The following is an 18,368-nucleotide window of genomic DNA, read 5'->3' as shown; positions in this document are numbered from 1 at the left end:
CAAGACATTTCGCAAACGCGCTTACGGCTTTGCCAGCAATAGTACATTGGAAAATGAACGAAACAACAGTGTAAACAGTTTGTCGTTCGGGAGGCAAAATTATTGTATCGAAAATATTCTCAAGTCCCTTACTTCTTGACACATTTCTTCTCGTTCTTCTGTCATTCGAACTTGTCAATTTAGTTAATTCATATTCATAATTTTTTCAACGTTCAACTTTTTAGAGACTTCACACATTTTTGGATTTTCAAAATTAGAAACTTCTTTTCATACAAACTAATGTAAGAGCCGAAAAATTTTAGAACAAATTTTCAGCGGAGATTAGCACGTGAACCGCTCCCCAGAAGGAATTCCGTTTATGTGCCTCTATCCACAGTTATTCCGCCCTTGCAATCCTATTCGCTGTATAGCGAGACTCCAGTCTAAATGTACAAACTAAAAGACGTAACAATTTTGAAGGGTTACAATCTTCCCTCTTCGATAAAATCAAAGTGTATCACCGTTGATTGCACAATCTAGCTATTTATTTCTCTCGATTTCGACGCGCAGTTGTAAATGCACCGTAATTGCTCCCGACAGACATGGATTGGGAAACACGTCACGGTTTAGAGGTCTACCTCCGCTATTTGTCGTAGTTTTGAAAGTTCTGCTCCACCGATCGATTGCAGTTTGCGTTTAGCATTCACCGTGAAAACATTTACCGCCACAGTTCACTCGATGCTACTCTAAGCAGGATTTCAATCCGGCTCTGTTCTTTGCTACTGATTGTTGATTCAAATTTTACAGAGCATAGTTACATGAATGACAGATAATGCATAATGCATAGATCATGATAATGCACAATCTATTAACATTCAATCTGAGTAGCCGTTCAGTATGCCAGTATATAGCCACTTTGTAATCAAAGCCCATTGATAATCATGTAGATTGTGTTTGAACGTACGGCGCTTTTAATTGCTGTAACAACGTGTATGAGTACTCTTGTGCAAGCTAATCATCCTCTTGTCGCTAAATTGATAGTTGCGACGAAGAAACTTCGCATATTTGTTACCTGTCGTTTTTGAACACGAAATCTTTATTAAAATTTTCACCGTTATGAAAATAATTTCATGTCAATTCATTTCGGTCTGTTTATTTCAGCGTATTTATTCTGGAATCTTTTATTTACATTATTGTACACACAGCGCTTTGGGATGTAAATTTTTGCGTGCTTTGAGCGATAATGAATTTATATCGGAAAGAGTTCCATATTCGATAATGTATTAAAAAGATTTCATATTTAATGCGTTTACTAATTTAGTAAAAATGATTTCGTATTTAATGCATCGAATAATAAACTACTTCGATGAGAAGAATGTTAAACGTTCTCGGACACGGCAATGTGAAAAGAAGTTAAATAGAAATTTCGCGCGGATATCTATTTCCGATATTTCGAAATTTATGCAATACTTCGCAGTCCCTGAAAATTGAAAACTATAAAATCCAAGATAAACATTTCGCCCGTGTGCGCGCGTTTATTCTCCGTAGAAAAAAGAAAGGGATATTTCGTCGGATATCGGGAGCACCTGCCTTTAAAAATATTTTCCATGGAAATCCAAAAGTAGTCAACACCGCGGAACACCAGATTCAAAAACAACACAGGACGGGGTCGAAATAAAATATCCCTCGTGCGTTGTCGGACACGTACCATTTCCATGGAAGCATGTTACACGCGAAACATCTATGGAGCGAATAATTGAACGGATCAAACGTGGTTCAGAAGTTTGCCTGTGCGAGTAGCCTTCGGTCTTGTAAAGCAAAGGATGTTCGCGATCGAGTTCGACGTCGAAAGCTCTGGGGTATCGGGCATATTTCATCTTTCGTGGTATAAGAGATGCACGTGAGGAGAAAGTTCAAAGAGGCAAAAGGAGCACACGAAAGTTACGATGGCCAAAGGAATATTCGGCCGTCATAACGTTATAGCCAAAATAAATTATGCAGAAAAAGAAAAGAATAGAGCGTTCTTTACCTATTTGTTTCTCCAGCCCTCGACGGCTGCCTAGCAAATTTTTTCAATATAGAATTCAGGAGTTTCGCGATTTTTATATCCATTGGGATTTTTAAGATTTTTTGAATTTTTGGGGGTTTTAGGATTTTTGGGGTGTTTAGAATTTTTGTGATTTGTAGGATTTGTAGGATTTGCAAGATTTATAGGATTTCTGGATTTCAGGATTTTTAGGATTTTTAGGATTTTTAGGATTTTTAGGTCACATAGGAGTTTTTAGGATTTTTAGGGTTTTTAGGGTTTTTAGGATTTTTAGGATTTTTAGGATTTATAGGTCACATAGGAGTTTTTAGGATTTTTAGGGTTTCAAAGATTTTTAGGATATTTAGGATCTTTATGATCTTTATGGTCTTGGAGAATTTTAGAATTTAAAAAATTTTCATGATCTTGGGAATTTTTTAAGTATTTGGGATCTTTAGAATTTGTAGAATCCATACAATTTTTGAAATTTTCAGCAGTTTCAGAATTTTTAGTAGATGTAGAATGTGCCAGATTTCTGAGATGTAAACCATTTTGTTCTTACACCCCAATTCCCGGCAATATAACGAGAATCCGCAGTCTACCCGAAATTTATTCCGAATTAAATCAGGATTCGAGAGGCTAGAATCTGCGGACGTAGATGTTCATCTGCTTTCGAGTACCGGATGTATGGTCGAAATGTGATCGTTTTTTGCAAGGGTAATCGTATATGTAGGAATTCGTGAAAAATAGGGACTGTCGACTCCGGAAATCGAACGCAGAATCTTTGCATTCGTAGCAATGGCACCATCAGTCCTCTGACATACTTCCACGATTCCTTTTATCTAAACATGAAATCTACACACTATTACATTCATTCTTTAAAACAAAGATCGTTTTCATCTTCTAACTGCAAACATTAAATAAACACATTCATAAAACTGATAAAAAACGACTTTCAACTAACTACAAATATTGTTATTATTCATTAAGAGATATCAGAATGCCCACTTTGTTTTGAGTGCAATGAACACGAGTACAATATAAACAAGTAGCACCGATGTTTTTATACTCTTGTACGCCTTTTCCATATTTCTACATGCAACTTTATTTCACAATTTTTCCACACGATTTTAATTGCTGTCGTTGTTCCAATTAAATTGTCCAAACATTTGCCATGCGCGTATGCAGCAATTATTGCGCGTGACGAGACAATTGTTGATATTTTTGTATTCGTCACTCTTCAATTACACATCAAATGTCGAGTTTTATCTTTTAATTGTGTGCCTTCAAAGATCGTGTAATCGACGACTAATACACGATTGTTCCTCTTCTCTTATTTATTTCTTGCACTCGCACCAAATTGTCGAGTTTCATCTTTTAATTGTGTACAAAGTTCGTGTAATCAACGTGTCACAACTAATAAACGCTCTTCTAAATTTATTTATTTTTTGCACTCGTTCATTTGTAGAAATGATTGGTATCGTGCTGGGCGAAAGAATCTTTTTCTGGTACTTCCTGCACGTTCCGGAACGTGTTATTCCTCGAATCTATCCTCTGGCTACCTTTTCTTCGTACCAGTATTTTCCGTGGATGATTTCAGAAAACGTTTACTTTCTTTTCGTATTAAAGAGAGAGGAAAGAGAGAAGCGTGGTACTTTAATTAAATGTTGACACGTATTTCTTTTTTACGTTCCTTGTACTGTTGGTCGCGTAAAGGAACAATGTGGTTCGTGGCTATTTTATTTTTTTCGATGGTGCAATTTTTTCACCAATTTAAACGTGTCGAATAATTACGGGAAAGAGGAATAAACGGAATCATGAATGACGTCAGTGTTTGTTAATTATGCGCTCATTTGGAAAATTAAAGCCTGATTAAAATTTGTTGAAGCAGTCAACATATCGTTATTCAGTTAATTAGGGAACGAGTCAATTCGTCATTTTCGCAGAAGAATTTATTCACCTAATTGCAACGTTCATTTGAAAAATTTTCAAGGTAGAATAATTTTTGTTATCAATTTGTTATCAATGTCATACTTAACGAATTTCTTTCCACAAAAATTAAAGTCATTTACTTAAATTCTATCAAAGTTACTCTATTTCAGAATATAAATTCAGTCACCGTATTTCAACCCACTTTTTTAGAAAAATTAATTTTACTGAACCTTGGTGACACATAAAGCTGTTCCACCACAGTCGACACATTACCACTTGACCGTACGAATAATTAATTTCGTAATAAATCAAGTAACTCGAAGCGTTCTCGAAGATTGTTATTCGGTTTGTGAAACGTAATTTACGAAAACAACGGGCGAAACTGGGTCAGAAATGCTCGAGAAGGAATAAAGACTGAAAATTGATGTCGGTATACACCTGAAGAAAGATACAGTTACGTGGGAGTACTATGAGCAGTCCCTCGCGAGTCCTCGTTTCTACTTCCTTCCTGCAGCTTCATTTCCTTCGTATAAATATTCACAACAAGGTTATCGTGTGCATATGCACGCGTCTTCGTGAACACTTCATTGCTCCTTATATGCAATTCGTCGTTAAAAAGTTCCTCCATGCGCGTTCAGAAAATTTAATAACGTTTGTATCATGCATCATGCATTCAATCTTCGGTGGATATTAAAACGGTGAAAACACGCACCTTCGAATTAAAACGGTGAAAATAAGATCTGTGTACAATGTAAGTTATGATTAAATTGATAATGCGCTCTTGTGGAACCCCTGAGGGACATTATATCAAGACTTCATATAGTCTAGTTTCTTTGGTACATGTTCCTCTGTGGCAATATAAAGTTTCACTATCACTGTAATTATATAGCATATCATATTTTGCAGTGTGGTGATCAGTCTAATCGCCTGTTACTTCATATAGGTTTAACTAATGTAGACATTATTATAAATTTAAGAGAGTTTCGGAATGTTGAAGGTTTACCATAACAGCAACAAAAGACCAAGGAACAATTACGGCCTTGTTGTTGTTCAGCCTTAATTTTGTCTCGCTCTCATTTTGATCCTTTAGTCTACATTAAATCAGTTTTAAATAAATTTATGCACAGTATTATTTAAAGTATTTAGATCTCCATTTTTCAATTATCCAAAAGTAACACCGAGGTACAAACAAAGAAATCAACAGCGCAATCAAATTCGATTTTCCACAGTATTTTCGCACGGTCCAATTCTTGAAAACGATTGTTCCTTTCGATTAATTCGCGGATTAAGATCCGATGCGCACATTTTTCCGGCGCGATCATACGGCGTTCGTTTATCGGCGAGGAAACAAAGAAACATGTTTGATCGCGGTGAAAAAAAGCCGCTCGTGTGCATCGGGTCTAATTCATAGCATCTGCGGGGGACACAGAATTGTTTTTTACTCCGATCGTACACGCTGCGAATGGGTTTCCATGTATCACGGTAACGGTCTATCGCAATGCAACACTGCGTGCAGTTAAACCACTATCATTGATCCAACGGAAACGGTACAGGCAGCTTCAAACGGAACCCTGGAAGTCGTCGCGATAGAATTTAGGTTACGAACCCGTGATTCGTTCCCCTTTTACCATCTCCGTTCCATTGACTATCCGCGACTTGGCGACCAACCAATTCCGGCCTTTTCGTGACATACTACTAGCCTACATTTTCTTTCGCTCGATGCCCGTGGTGCATCGAACTTGTCCGCGACAACGTGTCCACCTTCTTTTTTAACCCTGCTCATTTGTACGGTGTCATGCTTAATCGTTTCTAGGTACATTTGAAAATTTAGTAATTTATACATTTTTGGGGCAGTTTAACAAAATTCATATAGTGAAGTTTCATTTCATGTATTTTCAGTGAATGAAGCGTGGAATAGATTAAGCAACACTTAAGGTAATTACTATTTTTAGCTTCCTTATCTGGCGAGGTTTGGAATTTTTGAAACGTATCATAAAGTAATAAAATGTTATATATAGCTTGTTAGCATTAGGAAATTGTAATATGTATTTTGTTATACGTCAGAGAATTGTTACGTATTTTTTGTTATATATTGCAGAATGATTACATATAATTTATACATTAAAGAATGAATCATGTAATTTATTATTCATTAAAGAATGAATCATGTAATTTATTATACATTACAGAATGATAATCTGTAGTTCATTATACATTACTGAGTGATTACACGTATTTTATTATACATCACAACGATGATGTATGTGATTATGTTATTCGATATAATGTTTTAATTTTGTATGAAATAATTTTTTTGTAGAAAATAATTTTGTATGAAACAATGATAACATGTAGTTCATTATATATTAAAAAATAGTAACATGCAATTTATTATACATTACAGAGTGATCACATGAATTTTATTATACATCGGAATGATAATGTGCGTGATTATGTTATATGACATATTGTTTCAATTTTGTATAAAAAACAACACCATTGTCTGTCAAATTGAAGTAGTCAAAAAAGAATTATTGCTCATCAAGTTAATAATCATCATGTAATATAGATGAGGTGAAAGTATCGATTCTTGTAATATTTTTAATTGTATGAATCTTTTGAACTTCGATATATAATTTTTTATTTGAAACTTCATTCTTTTCAGTAACAAAAAAAGTCTATTTTTAAAAGCCTCAAAGACCAACTTGTATAAAGAAGCCAGTCATCAGTGTCATCATGTACACATCTCTTATCGATTGTTATTTTCGTCAGTTTCAAAAATGAATATCACCTTTAAGATTCATCAAAATCTCTGATTAAAAATGGACTATGAATATATCCTCTTTCATAGACTTGTTTTCTTTTCTGTTTCCGCGTCAGTTTTATGAAAATACGAAGTTTGAATGCACAGAAACGTAGGCACAAAGAAAAATCACGCGTGCACGCAAGGTGCAATAACGGAATGCCTGGAAGTTTCAGCCGATAAAGTAGTTCCGAAAACAATTTTGCAATGCAATAACCCTTCGCGCCACGGCAATCACCGAAGTTTCCCTCGAAGCCTTACCCGTTCCGCAGTCAGAGAATCTTAAAATTCAACGAACCCCGAGCATACGATCGTCTTTCCACGTACAAACAGGGATTTCGTTCGTTCTCGATTTTCTTTTCCCGAACCGGTAACCGTGGAGCGGTTCGGCCGAGGAGTTTGATCGGCCGTAAAAATCAAAAGATCGCTGGTACAATGCTCGAGGTACTCTTCGGAATCGCCTCAATTCCAGCCGCTTACACGGCGCAGACAAGCTGCGAACCTTCTCTCATTTCCACGGGAGAATGGTCGCGTTATCCTGTCGGGTTGAACGCCGGCAAAATGACGAGAGGAATATTGAGCTGGTCCGCAGGAAATCGAATCGCGAATCGTGGTAATTTTTTATCGACGAACGTTGAGTTTAACCGCTTTCTTTTCTCACGGTCCGCCGGTATAAAGCAGTCATCTTACGGAGGGGTAGTCACAGAAAGTGGAAGATTTCCCTAATAAAATTTTATGACCCGCAAGAAAAGTGGATGGCATTCGTGCTGATTCGCGCGAATCGGATAAGTATTTAGTGTATTGGAGAAACTCGATTTCGAACGATAAGAGTTTATTACGTGTATGTGGTAAAGGAAGGACATGTGAGTCTTGTTTGTGCTATAAAAACGAAACGTATGTGTTTGAGTATGATATTGTAAATTTCGGGATGTCTAGTTTTGTTAATTTTATTTATGGATTATAATAATTGAGGTTCTAGTTTTTTATATCTTTGGATTTCTGAATGCGTATATTTCTAGGTCTCTATATTTGTAGAATACTTGACCCAGAATCTTCAGATACGTACTGTTTTATATAGCTAGATTTATAGTCTCGTGTGTACCTATATCCCTTGATACCGATATCATTAGTTACCGATCTCTGTGTAATGATATTTGTAGGTACCGATATCCTTACATACTTATGTCCCTACATATCGATTTTCCTACATACCGATATCTCTACATACCGATATCTCTACATACCGATATCTCTGCATACCGATATCTCTACATACCGATATCTCTACATACCGATATCTCTACATACCGATATCTCTGCATACCGATATCTCTACATACCGATATCTCTACATACCGATATCTCTACATGCCGATATCCTTTTATACCGATATTTCAACGTACCTATATCTCTGCATACCGACATTCCTACATACCGATATCTGTATGTACCGAATCCTACTTACCGATAACCTTACATACCGATATCTGTGCATATTGAATCCTACTTACCAAACCCTTACAAAGCGACATCCCTAGTTCTTACCATCCTCATATTCCGATATCCACACATCCTAATCTCGTTACAATTCATAACTCTCAAAATTCGAAACGCCAAATCTTGAACCTCAAATTTCAAATCCGATAATCCTAAATTCAGCTCCATCAGAAAAGTAAAGACAGATGTACTTTTTGAAAGAATAAGACGATATATATTTTGTTGGAATAAAATTGGGAATTTGTCGGTGTTCCCTTAGACGTGCTTTCGAACAGGTGAGTCTAGTGTGTGTTAGTTTTACCATAAACGCCATGCGGTTTCCTACGACTCGAAGAAAGTCGACGGCATACAATGGGTGCCTTCGAGCGTGTAATTTCCGCGGCTTTGTCAAGGCAGACGTTCGTATCACGATGACGATAAACTATCTCGTTCATTCTCGAGAAAGTGTTAAGAAGACAGTCAGATATCTTTGCGTCTAGATTCCAACCTAGAAATGCATCGATTTTTATACAGCTCTATTGTAAATAGCTTTGCAGATCTTTTGTAGGCTTGGTATTTTTTGAATATTTTTTTCATGATCCCGTGTGAAAGGGAAAAAAGATTGAATTAAAAATTGTACTTCACTGCTTTGAAATTTGTTACGCGACAGGTGTCGATTTTCACACGTATTTTCCTGCAAAATGATGCTGACAAAAAATTGCCGTTAATTCGATTTGCTTCCAGTAATAGAACTCTTATCGAATTTTGTCATAAAGCACGACCCGTTCTACGTGTATATTATTCATTGTCAGAGAATTAGCGTGCCGAGAAGTGTAATCGTTGTTCGAATAGCAGCTTAATCGTTATCCTAGCTAGAACTCTGTGCATTCGTTTCGGAACTTCTAATCGCTTTAAAGCTGTCTGCAACTAAACCGAGTCAATTACTCTGTCAACCCTCCACGCTAGATCGCTCTTATGGCTATTATAGCGTAAAATTCGATAACACCGAACGAATTATCCGCTCCTAGATACATAATTTATTCGACGGAACGATGTTACTAAAATTTTCGAATTTTTATTTCACCGCATGCTCTCAACGCTGAATTTACTCGACGGAAATGCGCCTCGTCGCTAACCGTCTCTCGGAGCGTCATTTCGTAAATGAACTTTCAGAAATCGATCGTTGCACAATTACCGTCCGCTCGTTTCGAATTGATGGATAACGAAAGCTTTCTCGCACCCGAAAACAGAATCGCACGATCATTCGTTACGTTCGTTTAGACCCGCGGTTTAATTTACTTCGACAGCAGTCTTGGAACTGGCTGCTGCATACAAGCACGCACTCCGCTGACGACAGACATTATTGCCGTTTCGTTCCTGTCGAGCGTAAATAGATTTACTGTACTTTATCGTCGCTTCGAGACATTGATTATCTCGAAGATACTAATCAAATATTTACGAAACCAACGATATTAAAAATGTTCCTGAAAGATTAATATCTGTAACAATAAGGTGGAACATTGAGATCTAGGGATTCGTATATCTAGTGGATTTTTTGATTTAGGAATTTCTTGGTTTAGGGATTTTTCGATCTTGGCATTTCGGGATCTAGGGATTCCTGGGATTCTAGGATATAGGGATTCTAGGGATTCCTGGGATTCTAGGATATAGGGATTCTAGGGATTCCTGGGATTCTAGGATGTAGGGCTTCTAGGGATTCCTGGGATTCTAGGATGTAGGGATTCTAGGGATTCCTGGGATTCTAGGATATAGAGATTCTAGTGATTCCAAGGATTCTAGGATTCTAGGATATAGGGATTCCAAGGATTCTAGGATACAGGGATTCTATGGATTCTATGGATTCTATGGATTCTATGGATTCTAGGGATTCTAGGGATTCTAGGGATTCCAAGGATTCTAGGATTCTAGGATATAGGGATTCTAGTGATTCCAAGGATTCTAGGATACAGGGATTCTATGGATTCTAGGGATTCTAGGGATTCTAAGGATTCCAAGGATTTCAGGATATAGGGGTTTTAGGATTCAGGGATTGCGAGATTTAGGGATTTGTGCATCTAGGGATTTCTGGATTCATGGATTTTAGGGTCTAGAGATTTCCGGATCTAGGGATTTTAGGATTTAGGGATTTTTGCATCTAGCAATTATTAGATCCATGGATTTTAGGGCATAGGAATTTTAGGATCTAGGGATTGTTGGACCCAAAGATTTTAGGATCTTGGACTTTTAGGATCTAGGGATTTCTGGGCAGCGAGATTTTAATATATAGGATTGCAGTATTTAGAGGTTTTGGTATCTAGGGAATTTTTAGCATCTATAGATTTCAGTATCTGGATATTTCAGGATTAGAGATATATGAATTTTTAAATTTCGATTTGTAGAGATACCAGAATCTTGAGATTTGGTAATTTAGATATACATATAGGAATCTAGGTGTTCAATGATTTTGGAATTTTTGTAATATTTCTATATAAAAATTGATCAATTTATGAATGTTTGTAAGTTTTTGGCCGTTCAAGGTTGAAGGTTAAATATTTATCATTCATCCTTCTCTACTCAAAGCTCCTTTTCTTATATCGCTATTTTGCTCAAGAAAGTTTAGTAATTCTCCGCGTCTTCCACGTCACAATTTTCCCTGCAGGAAATCTAGGATCCCGGAGTTGTATGTTACGTAGGAAATCAAAGTTAAATGGAAAGAATAAAACGATCCCTTTACGTCAGAAAAAAAGCAGCGGTATGCAAAGGATCTGAAATGGAATCTACAAGAAAATCTTACGAAGCGAATGCATTGTTAAGATTTAGCGAATCGTCGGACGAACGACTCGTTCAATGTCGAACGTTCCAATAACCCTCGTGAATATTCCGCTTTATTTCCGACCGGCAATCGTCCCTTTACGACGTGTTTTTTACTGTCCGCTAAGCTGTAACGATCGTTTCGACAAAGGGATGAAAAATCGTAAGGGAGCCCGGTGCCATTCGATAGCTGGAAGAAAAAGTGTCATGAATGTTTCATGAGCCCGAACAGACTGCATTAATAACTCCATGCATCTTTCCGTTCCCGATAAATGGACACGGTATTAATTACGATAATTCCTGTGATCTTTCTTTCTATAAAGTTGGATTTACTGCAAATCGGCTTATCGAATCGCCAGATACAATAATTTAACGATATCGGTGAACTTCTGAGGGTACAGTTGATTGTGAACGTTATTCTCTTGAGCAAAGTATAATATCATTGGTTTTTACGGTTCTTGGAATGGTACCTCGGTTAATTTCAAATGATAATTAGCTGTATTGCCTACAGGAAGTGAACATCTGGAGCTCGTTGTGGCGGTGACGTTTCGGTGATTAATTTGATAGACTTTTTGCGAGGCTCGTTGAAAACACGTAATATTGACAGGAGGTTCTTTTGAAATTATTTGTTTCCATACTTTTTATGATACTGTCACTTTGTTTTCATGGAAATATTCTAGCACAGTAATATTAATTACAAGCAAATGTAACAGTGATATGTTACGATCAATTTTTTGTAAAATATCTGTTGCATTTTTTATCGGACGTATATCTGAAATCTCATCATTATAGGTGATGTCTACTATATTTATATCTGGTTATCAAAATTCGAGATTAAATTATATTTCATTGTATCGAAATGCAACGTGATTAAATCATTGAAAGATACTCTTCATGAAATATGATTTCAATCAAGGATAATATTCTTTCAGTAATTTCAATATTTCATGAATTTCGCCCAGATTTATTGTGTTAATTAGAACGATGTGTCAGTGTTAATAATGCATGCTCCAGAATATTTGCTTATTCGATAAACTTTGTACAATATTTATGTGGTCATGTGTTGCTGATAATTATACTTTACACCAGTGAATTCTATGTGGATGACCTGCTAGGGACATTTATTTGTACAAAGAGTGATCTTAAATTTGAGTAAAAAATATGTCTTTCAGTATGAAATTTTTCATTCGTATTAATTTTTACTGTTGAAGAATAAAATTAAAAATGGTTTCATTTTGACTAGGTTGACTGTCACAGTAGATAGTGACGTTGGTGGTCAGACACGCTTCAATACAAATTAGCTTGTAAACGATGCATGAGTATAAAATTCTTCATGTACATTAATTATTACAATCGAAGAATAAAAATAAAAATGACGTCATTTTGACCAAGTTCATTGCCACAGTAGAAAGTGACGTTGATGGTCAGACGCACTTCAATACAAATTATATTGTAAGCCATGCAAGATATCAAAAAATGCTTGAAACAAAAATTATACTACTTCTTTGGACCTACAAATCCATGTAGAAGGTTTCGGGAAAAAATAATTTTTCTAACAAAATTAAGTTACACACCTTTTTTTGAAAACTTTAATTTTCTTTTGTTACAAACATAAATTCAACAGTGTCTAGTACATAATTATTATAATTCTTCTATATACAATTGCTATATTAGATATGTATATTTTCTATATTATAAAGCAATTTCACTATTACGACTACATTGGACAAATTATCTTATAACTACACATAACATTCTTGAGCTCGAACTTGATTATATCAAATGGTATCTACAAGTCAGTATCAGTAAATACTATTACAACAACGTATAACTTAAACATAAATAACTTTTGATTTTGACAATTAAGTGTTGTGTTCACTTTTGACAGCCTTGTTTTTCGACAATCAAAGATCTAAGCTTTCCCTAAAACTCGCGATCCGATACGGTGACGTCCGCGCGTAGCCAGTTAGAAAAGAAAAATGAATCGTAAATTTTTATCGATGTCCGACCGTTTATAACGTCATCAACGAAGAGCCACCGTGCAGTGACCCGAGCGAGATAAGCTGGCGTCGAATTTTCAACAGTGTCGTCATGGGAGCGTGGTAAGTTTAACGCTGTTGGCGTGGTTCAAGCATCGTCTTGTAAAATATGAAACTGGCCGAGTTCCATCGTCGACGTTACGACGGCGTGCGTCCGCTCCGAAGAGAAATAGCTACATCGTTTCTCGGTTAAGGGAAAATCGCCGGGCGAAAGAACACCAGGCATCGAGACCTTCCTTCTATTATCTCGACCTTTCATACGAAACTCTTCGAGATCTTTCGAACGAAATATCCATCAAACTTGGACCATCTTTCAAGAAGCAACTTTCGTTCGAGTAGAATTTTCTTTTCATTCTTCTTTTCTTTGCTTTCTGGTTAATGTTAAACGGATGCAGAAATGTTGGCAATAGGGATCTGGTGCTCGAGTAGGGACATATTAGAGTTACATTTTTAAATGGTGATATGCTAATTCGTGATCTTTGTATCCCAATTGTAGAATTTGTGATTTTCTAAATTTTTGCTAGCACAAGTTTTCTTTATACTACAACTTTTAACACCACATCCCATTTCCAAATTTTCCAAATCACCATATTCGCAAATTTTGCAACAACCAACCTTAAAAATGTCTAAATCTAAAAATTTGAAAATGGTATTTCGGACAATACAAATATTAGGAATATGAGCGATCCATGTTCACACTATGCCCGACATATGAACGTACACAAGAAAAAATACTGAACTACACATCAACGCAATCAGAACATACAAATCATGTATCTTTAATCTAAATGAACAGCGCGTAACAAATCATGGTATTCCGAAATATCTAGGATTATCGCTGAACGTTACGATCGTAAACTATGCGTTTGAAAGGACCCTACGATCGCTGCGAGCGACAACGTGCATTTATTTCTTATCTGTCAGTCGAGTTTGAATCTCTTGCAGCGTTAATCCCTTAGTCTCCGGTACAAACACCAACGTGAACGGTACAGCCGTAATTAAGCATAAAGCGTAAAATAAAAATACGTACCGTTCAGTCATCACGTTGAGCAGAGGCAGATAAGTAATCGCGGAAACGAAGCCGAAGACGCCGCTTGTGCAATTACTGAAACACGTGGCGTAACATTTCAAGTGCGACGGGAAAATCTCGCTGAGAATCGTGGTGGGTACAGGAAGTAAACCTATGAACGCGCTTATGTAAAAAAAAATCATCGCGAATATGGGGATCGCCTCCACCGAGCTGGGTTCGAAGCCGTGGTGCAACAGATGGAACTCCAACGACAGCAAACACATCGCCAGCGTGACACCAACGCACGATATGATCAGCAGAGATCTCCTCCCGAATCGGTCTATCAGGAACGAGGACAAAAGTGTCCCGACGATACCGAAGGACATTACGATCGTCACCACGTGCGCTGGACTTATCACGCTGACCCGCGCCGACGCTAAGATGGACTCCATGTATAGAAGGATGTTGTTGACGCCGCTCAATTGGCTGTAGACGAACAGCATCATTATCAGGAAGATCAATTTCCTGAAGTTGATGCTCTTCAGCTCGTTCAGGTTGTCGGTCAACGACCGTTCACCGAAGTTCACGAACTTCTGCAAGGCTGCGAGCTCTGTATCCACGTCGCAGTCGCGATGGTACCAGCGTATCGCCGACTTCGCTTTCTCGTTCTCGCGTTGTTTCACCAAATAGTGCGGAGAGTTCGGTAGCCAGAAGAAGAAAAACATCACGATCAGACAGGGACCCAGAGCGATTATGGCCGATGTTTTCATGGACAGATACGTCCCCATGATGCTTATGAGCAGGTTTCCGAAAGGTAGACCGGTCATACCCAGAGCAACCAACCCTCCGCGGATTTTGGAGTCCGCTATTTCGGCCAGGTAAAGGGGAAAGCAGGTGTAGATCATTCCTAAGCTGGTACCACCAGAAATTCTGGCAACGTACAGCCACTCTACGCTGTCGGCCAGGATCATGAACAGCCAACAGAACGCCATGGGTACGCTACTGATCAGAACCGTCGTTTTGCTGCCGAAATAGTTGATGCAAATTGACGAGATCAATCCTCCGCACAGCCTTCCTATGTTCATCAACGACACCACCAGAGATACTTCGGTCGCCGTGATCGGGAGCTCAGATTCGGGGGAAGTTAACTGACTGATGTACGGAGAGGACCACGCTCCTATTATCCCCACTTGGGTTACTAGGAGGCAAACTGTGAACAGATTGGAAATCGATGGTTTATTGGGGAATTACTAGGCTGGAAAGAAATAAAACGATGCTCTTATTTCTTGTCTCGATTAGTTGTTTCTGCCTTTCGGGCTGGTACGGGGGCTAACTGCAGACGGAGATACGAGCGGAAGTTTGGAAACATTAGGTCTGGGCGATTTACGGTGTTTCTGAGGTGGAGAAGTAACGTTGGTGTATCGATGGTATTTTGGAGTTGTTAGCTCATCAAACTTTTAAATTCATGAGTTGTCAAATATGAAATTTCCAAGAGTCCTATATGATTTTCCCCAAATCTACAAATTCGTAATTTACCTAATTCCTACTTTTCTAAATGGAGTCAAGTGGTCATTCTAAATGGAGTCAAACCTTAACTCCACAAATTCACAAATTCTTACATTTGGGAATTTTTAAATTTTCCAATCCCTAAATTTCAAATATCTAAATTTCTAAACAACAGTGCAATAACAAAGCACAATAACATGTATTGCTAAAGATATCAAGAGCTGGACGAATAAGACCAGACGTAGCGATAGATGCTTATCTGTTAGAATACGCTGAAGTTCAAGAACTTTCAGCATCTTCTCTCAACACGCGCGAAATTATCATGTAAAATAACAGAGGTTAGCAGAGCGTTTATCTCTTGTTTATTTAAGTGTCAAGATCACGAATCAGTTAAATGTTTCGTACGATTGGTGTAGTGTCTTCGTATCTTTCCTAAACACATAATTGAATTTACTTTACTGTTTTTTTGTCATTTTTATCACGAGCAAAATTTCTTTAGCATTTAAAGAGTCAGAAGTGATTTTGAAAATAAGATCCACCTGAAAGTACAAATGATGAAATTTAAAAAAATTTAGTATTTAATTTCGTATAAATTAATGATGGTGTATGGACGTCTAGGGATATTAGGATTAAGGAATTTTAGGATCTAGGGAATTTGGGAACTGAGGAGATTGGGAACTAGGGAGATTGGGAACTAGAGAGATTGGAAACTAGGGAGATTGGGAACTAAGGAGATTGGAAACTAGGGAGATTGGGAACTAGGGAGATTGGGAACTAAGGAGATTGGAAACTAGGGAGATTGGGAACTAGGGAGATTGGGAACTAGGGAGATTGGGAACTAGGGAGATTGGGAACTAGGGAGATTGGGAACTAGGGAGATTGGGAACTAGAAAGATTGGGAACTAGAGAGATTGGGAACTAGGGAGATTGGGAACTAGAGAGATTGGGAACTAGAGAGATTGGGGTCTATGGAGATTGGGGTCTAGGGAGATTGGGATCTAAGGAGGTTGGGATCTAGGGAGATTGGGATTTAGGGAGATTGGAATCTAAGGAGATTGGGGTCTAAGGAGATTGGGGTCTAGGGAGATTGGGGTCTAGGGAGATTGGGATCTAGGGAGATTGGGATCTGAGGAGATCGGGATCTAGGGAGATCGGGATCTAGGTAGATTGGGATCTAGGGTTATCGGGATCTAGGGAGATCGGAATCTAGGTAGATTGGGATCTAGGGAGATCGGGATCTAGGTAGATTGGGATCTAGGGTGATCGGGATCTAGGGAGATCGGGATCTAGGTAGATTGGGATCTAGGGTGATCGGGATCTAGGTAGGTTCGGATCTAGGTAAATTGGGATCTAGGGAGATTGGGATCTACGGAGATTGGGAACTAGAGAGATTGGGAACTAGAGAGATTGGGGTCTACGGAGATTGGGATCCAGAGATTTCGGGATCTAGGAATATCGGCATTTAAAAATATCGATGTCTAAGGATATCGGTATGTAGTGATATCGGGGTTTAAGAATATCGGAATTTAGGGATATTGGGATTTAAAGATATCGGAATCTAGAAATAGTGATAGGTATGGATATCGGTACATAAGGATATTGGTACCTAAAGATATTGGTACGTAAGAATATCCGTATGTATTGATATCAGTATCTAGAGGTATCGGCATTTAGGATTATCCATGACTAGATGTATCAGGATGTAGTATATGTATAAAAATATCAATACGTAGCGATATCAAAATCTAAGGATGACAGCATCCAATGATATTGGAGTCTAGGGATATTCAGTCTGAGTCTAGGATCAAAGGGTATGGTAAAATGGTTATATTGAAATATGGAAATATAGAGGTACTTGTATGTATGAAATTATATAATTTAAACGTTCAACAGCATATAAGTCTACAAATGTGCTAATGTACACATATCTATGGAACCTTGTGATAATTGTATTCACACATCGCTGCGGTAGTTCGAATGTCACTCACAGTTGCAAAAGGTTCATGATTACAGTGACACCACAGGGATTACACTTGACGTTACAGCACCGTAATATTAAATAAGTAAAATTATTAATTACCTTCGATACCAGTGATCCATTGCGGCCACTTTACCGTAGGTGTTAATTTTTCGCCTCTTTCCGCAACCATGTTGTCCCCTCTGGAGACGCGGAACGACTGATAATGTTACGCGCATGAAAATGAAGCGGTTTTCAAAATCTCGTAACGTAGTATAAAATTTGTTTCGAACAGATAAGATATTATTCGAGTATGTACACATGCATGTCATCATTTCGTTAACAGTCGTCTCATTTCTATGGAGCTGTACTCAAACTGTCTCCGCGTGTTCTTTTGTGGAGCGAGCAATTATTTGCAGGCGACATATTTTATTAATAATGCTATCAATTACATTTTGCAATCGTTAATTTTATTTGCATCGTGGTTGTAAAAGTCTCGCGAAGGACGCACTTGGAGAAGCGATATTTTGCGGTGGAAAACGACAGTTTCGAAACTGAATTATCTCTCCCTTGAAATCTACAAATTGCCACCGGAAACTTCCGCGTTATTGGTATCCTCGTGAACAAATTTGAAAAAGGTGTAGATTATTATAAATTTAAGAGAGAGAGATGTTGAAGGTTTATCATAGCAGCAATAAAAGACCAAGGAACTTGTCCATTTTTACTTGGCTTGCACATTGAGCCTGGGGTAGCTGTATTTTTTCGGTTCCATGTAGTTTGAAAAGTCGAGGCGATACTAGGGTTTATTACTGTTACGATAATTTGTAGG

The 18,368-nt window shown here is 37.7% G+C and overlaps 2 protein-coding genes across 2 annotated transcripts in view; one reads left to right on the top strand and one right to left on the bottom strand.

The window, feature by feature from the left end:
* Positions 1 to 18,368, top strand: part of LOC143265079 (disks large 1 tumor suppressor protein-like) — a 210,582-nt gene that overhangs the window by 47,175 nt on the left and 145,039 nt on the right. The window lies entirely within an intron of this gene.
* LOC100876039 (uncharacterized) lies at positions 13,879 to 18,233 on the bottom strand. The gene is made up of 2 exons (XM_003700131.2): positions 17,663 to 18,233; positions 13,879 to 15,286 (listed from the first exon to the last, which is right to left on the bottom strand). The coding sequence occupies exons 1-2, from the start codon at positions 17,730 to 17,732 to the stop codon at positions 13,974 to 13,976; spliced, it is 1,383 nt and encodes a 460-aa protein (XP_003700179.2). The 5' UTR covers positions 17,733 to 18,233; the 3' UTR covers positions 13,879 to 13,973.

This window comes from Megachile rotundata, chromosome 1 (genome assembly GCF_050947335.1).
Source record: "Megachile rotundata isolate GNS110a chromosome 1, iyMegRotu1, whole genome shotgun sequence".
Lineage (NCBI taxonomy): Eukaryota > Metazoa > Arthropoda > Insecta > Hymenoptera > Megachilidae > Megachile > Megachile rotundata.
Note: the sequence above shows the minus strand (reverse complement) of the source record. Positions and strands in the feature narration are given on the sequence as shown.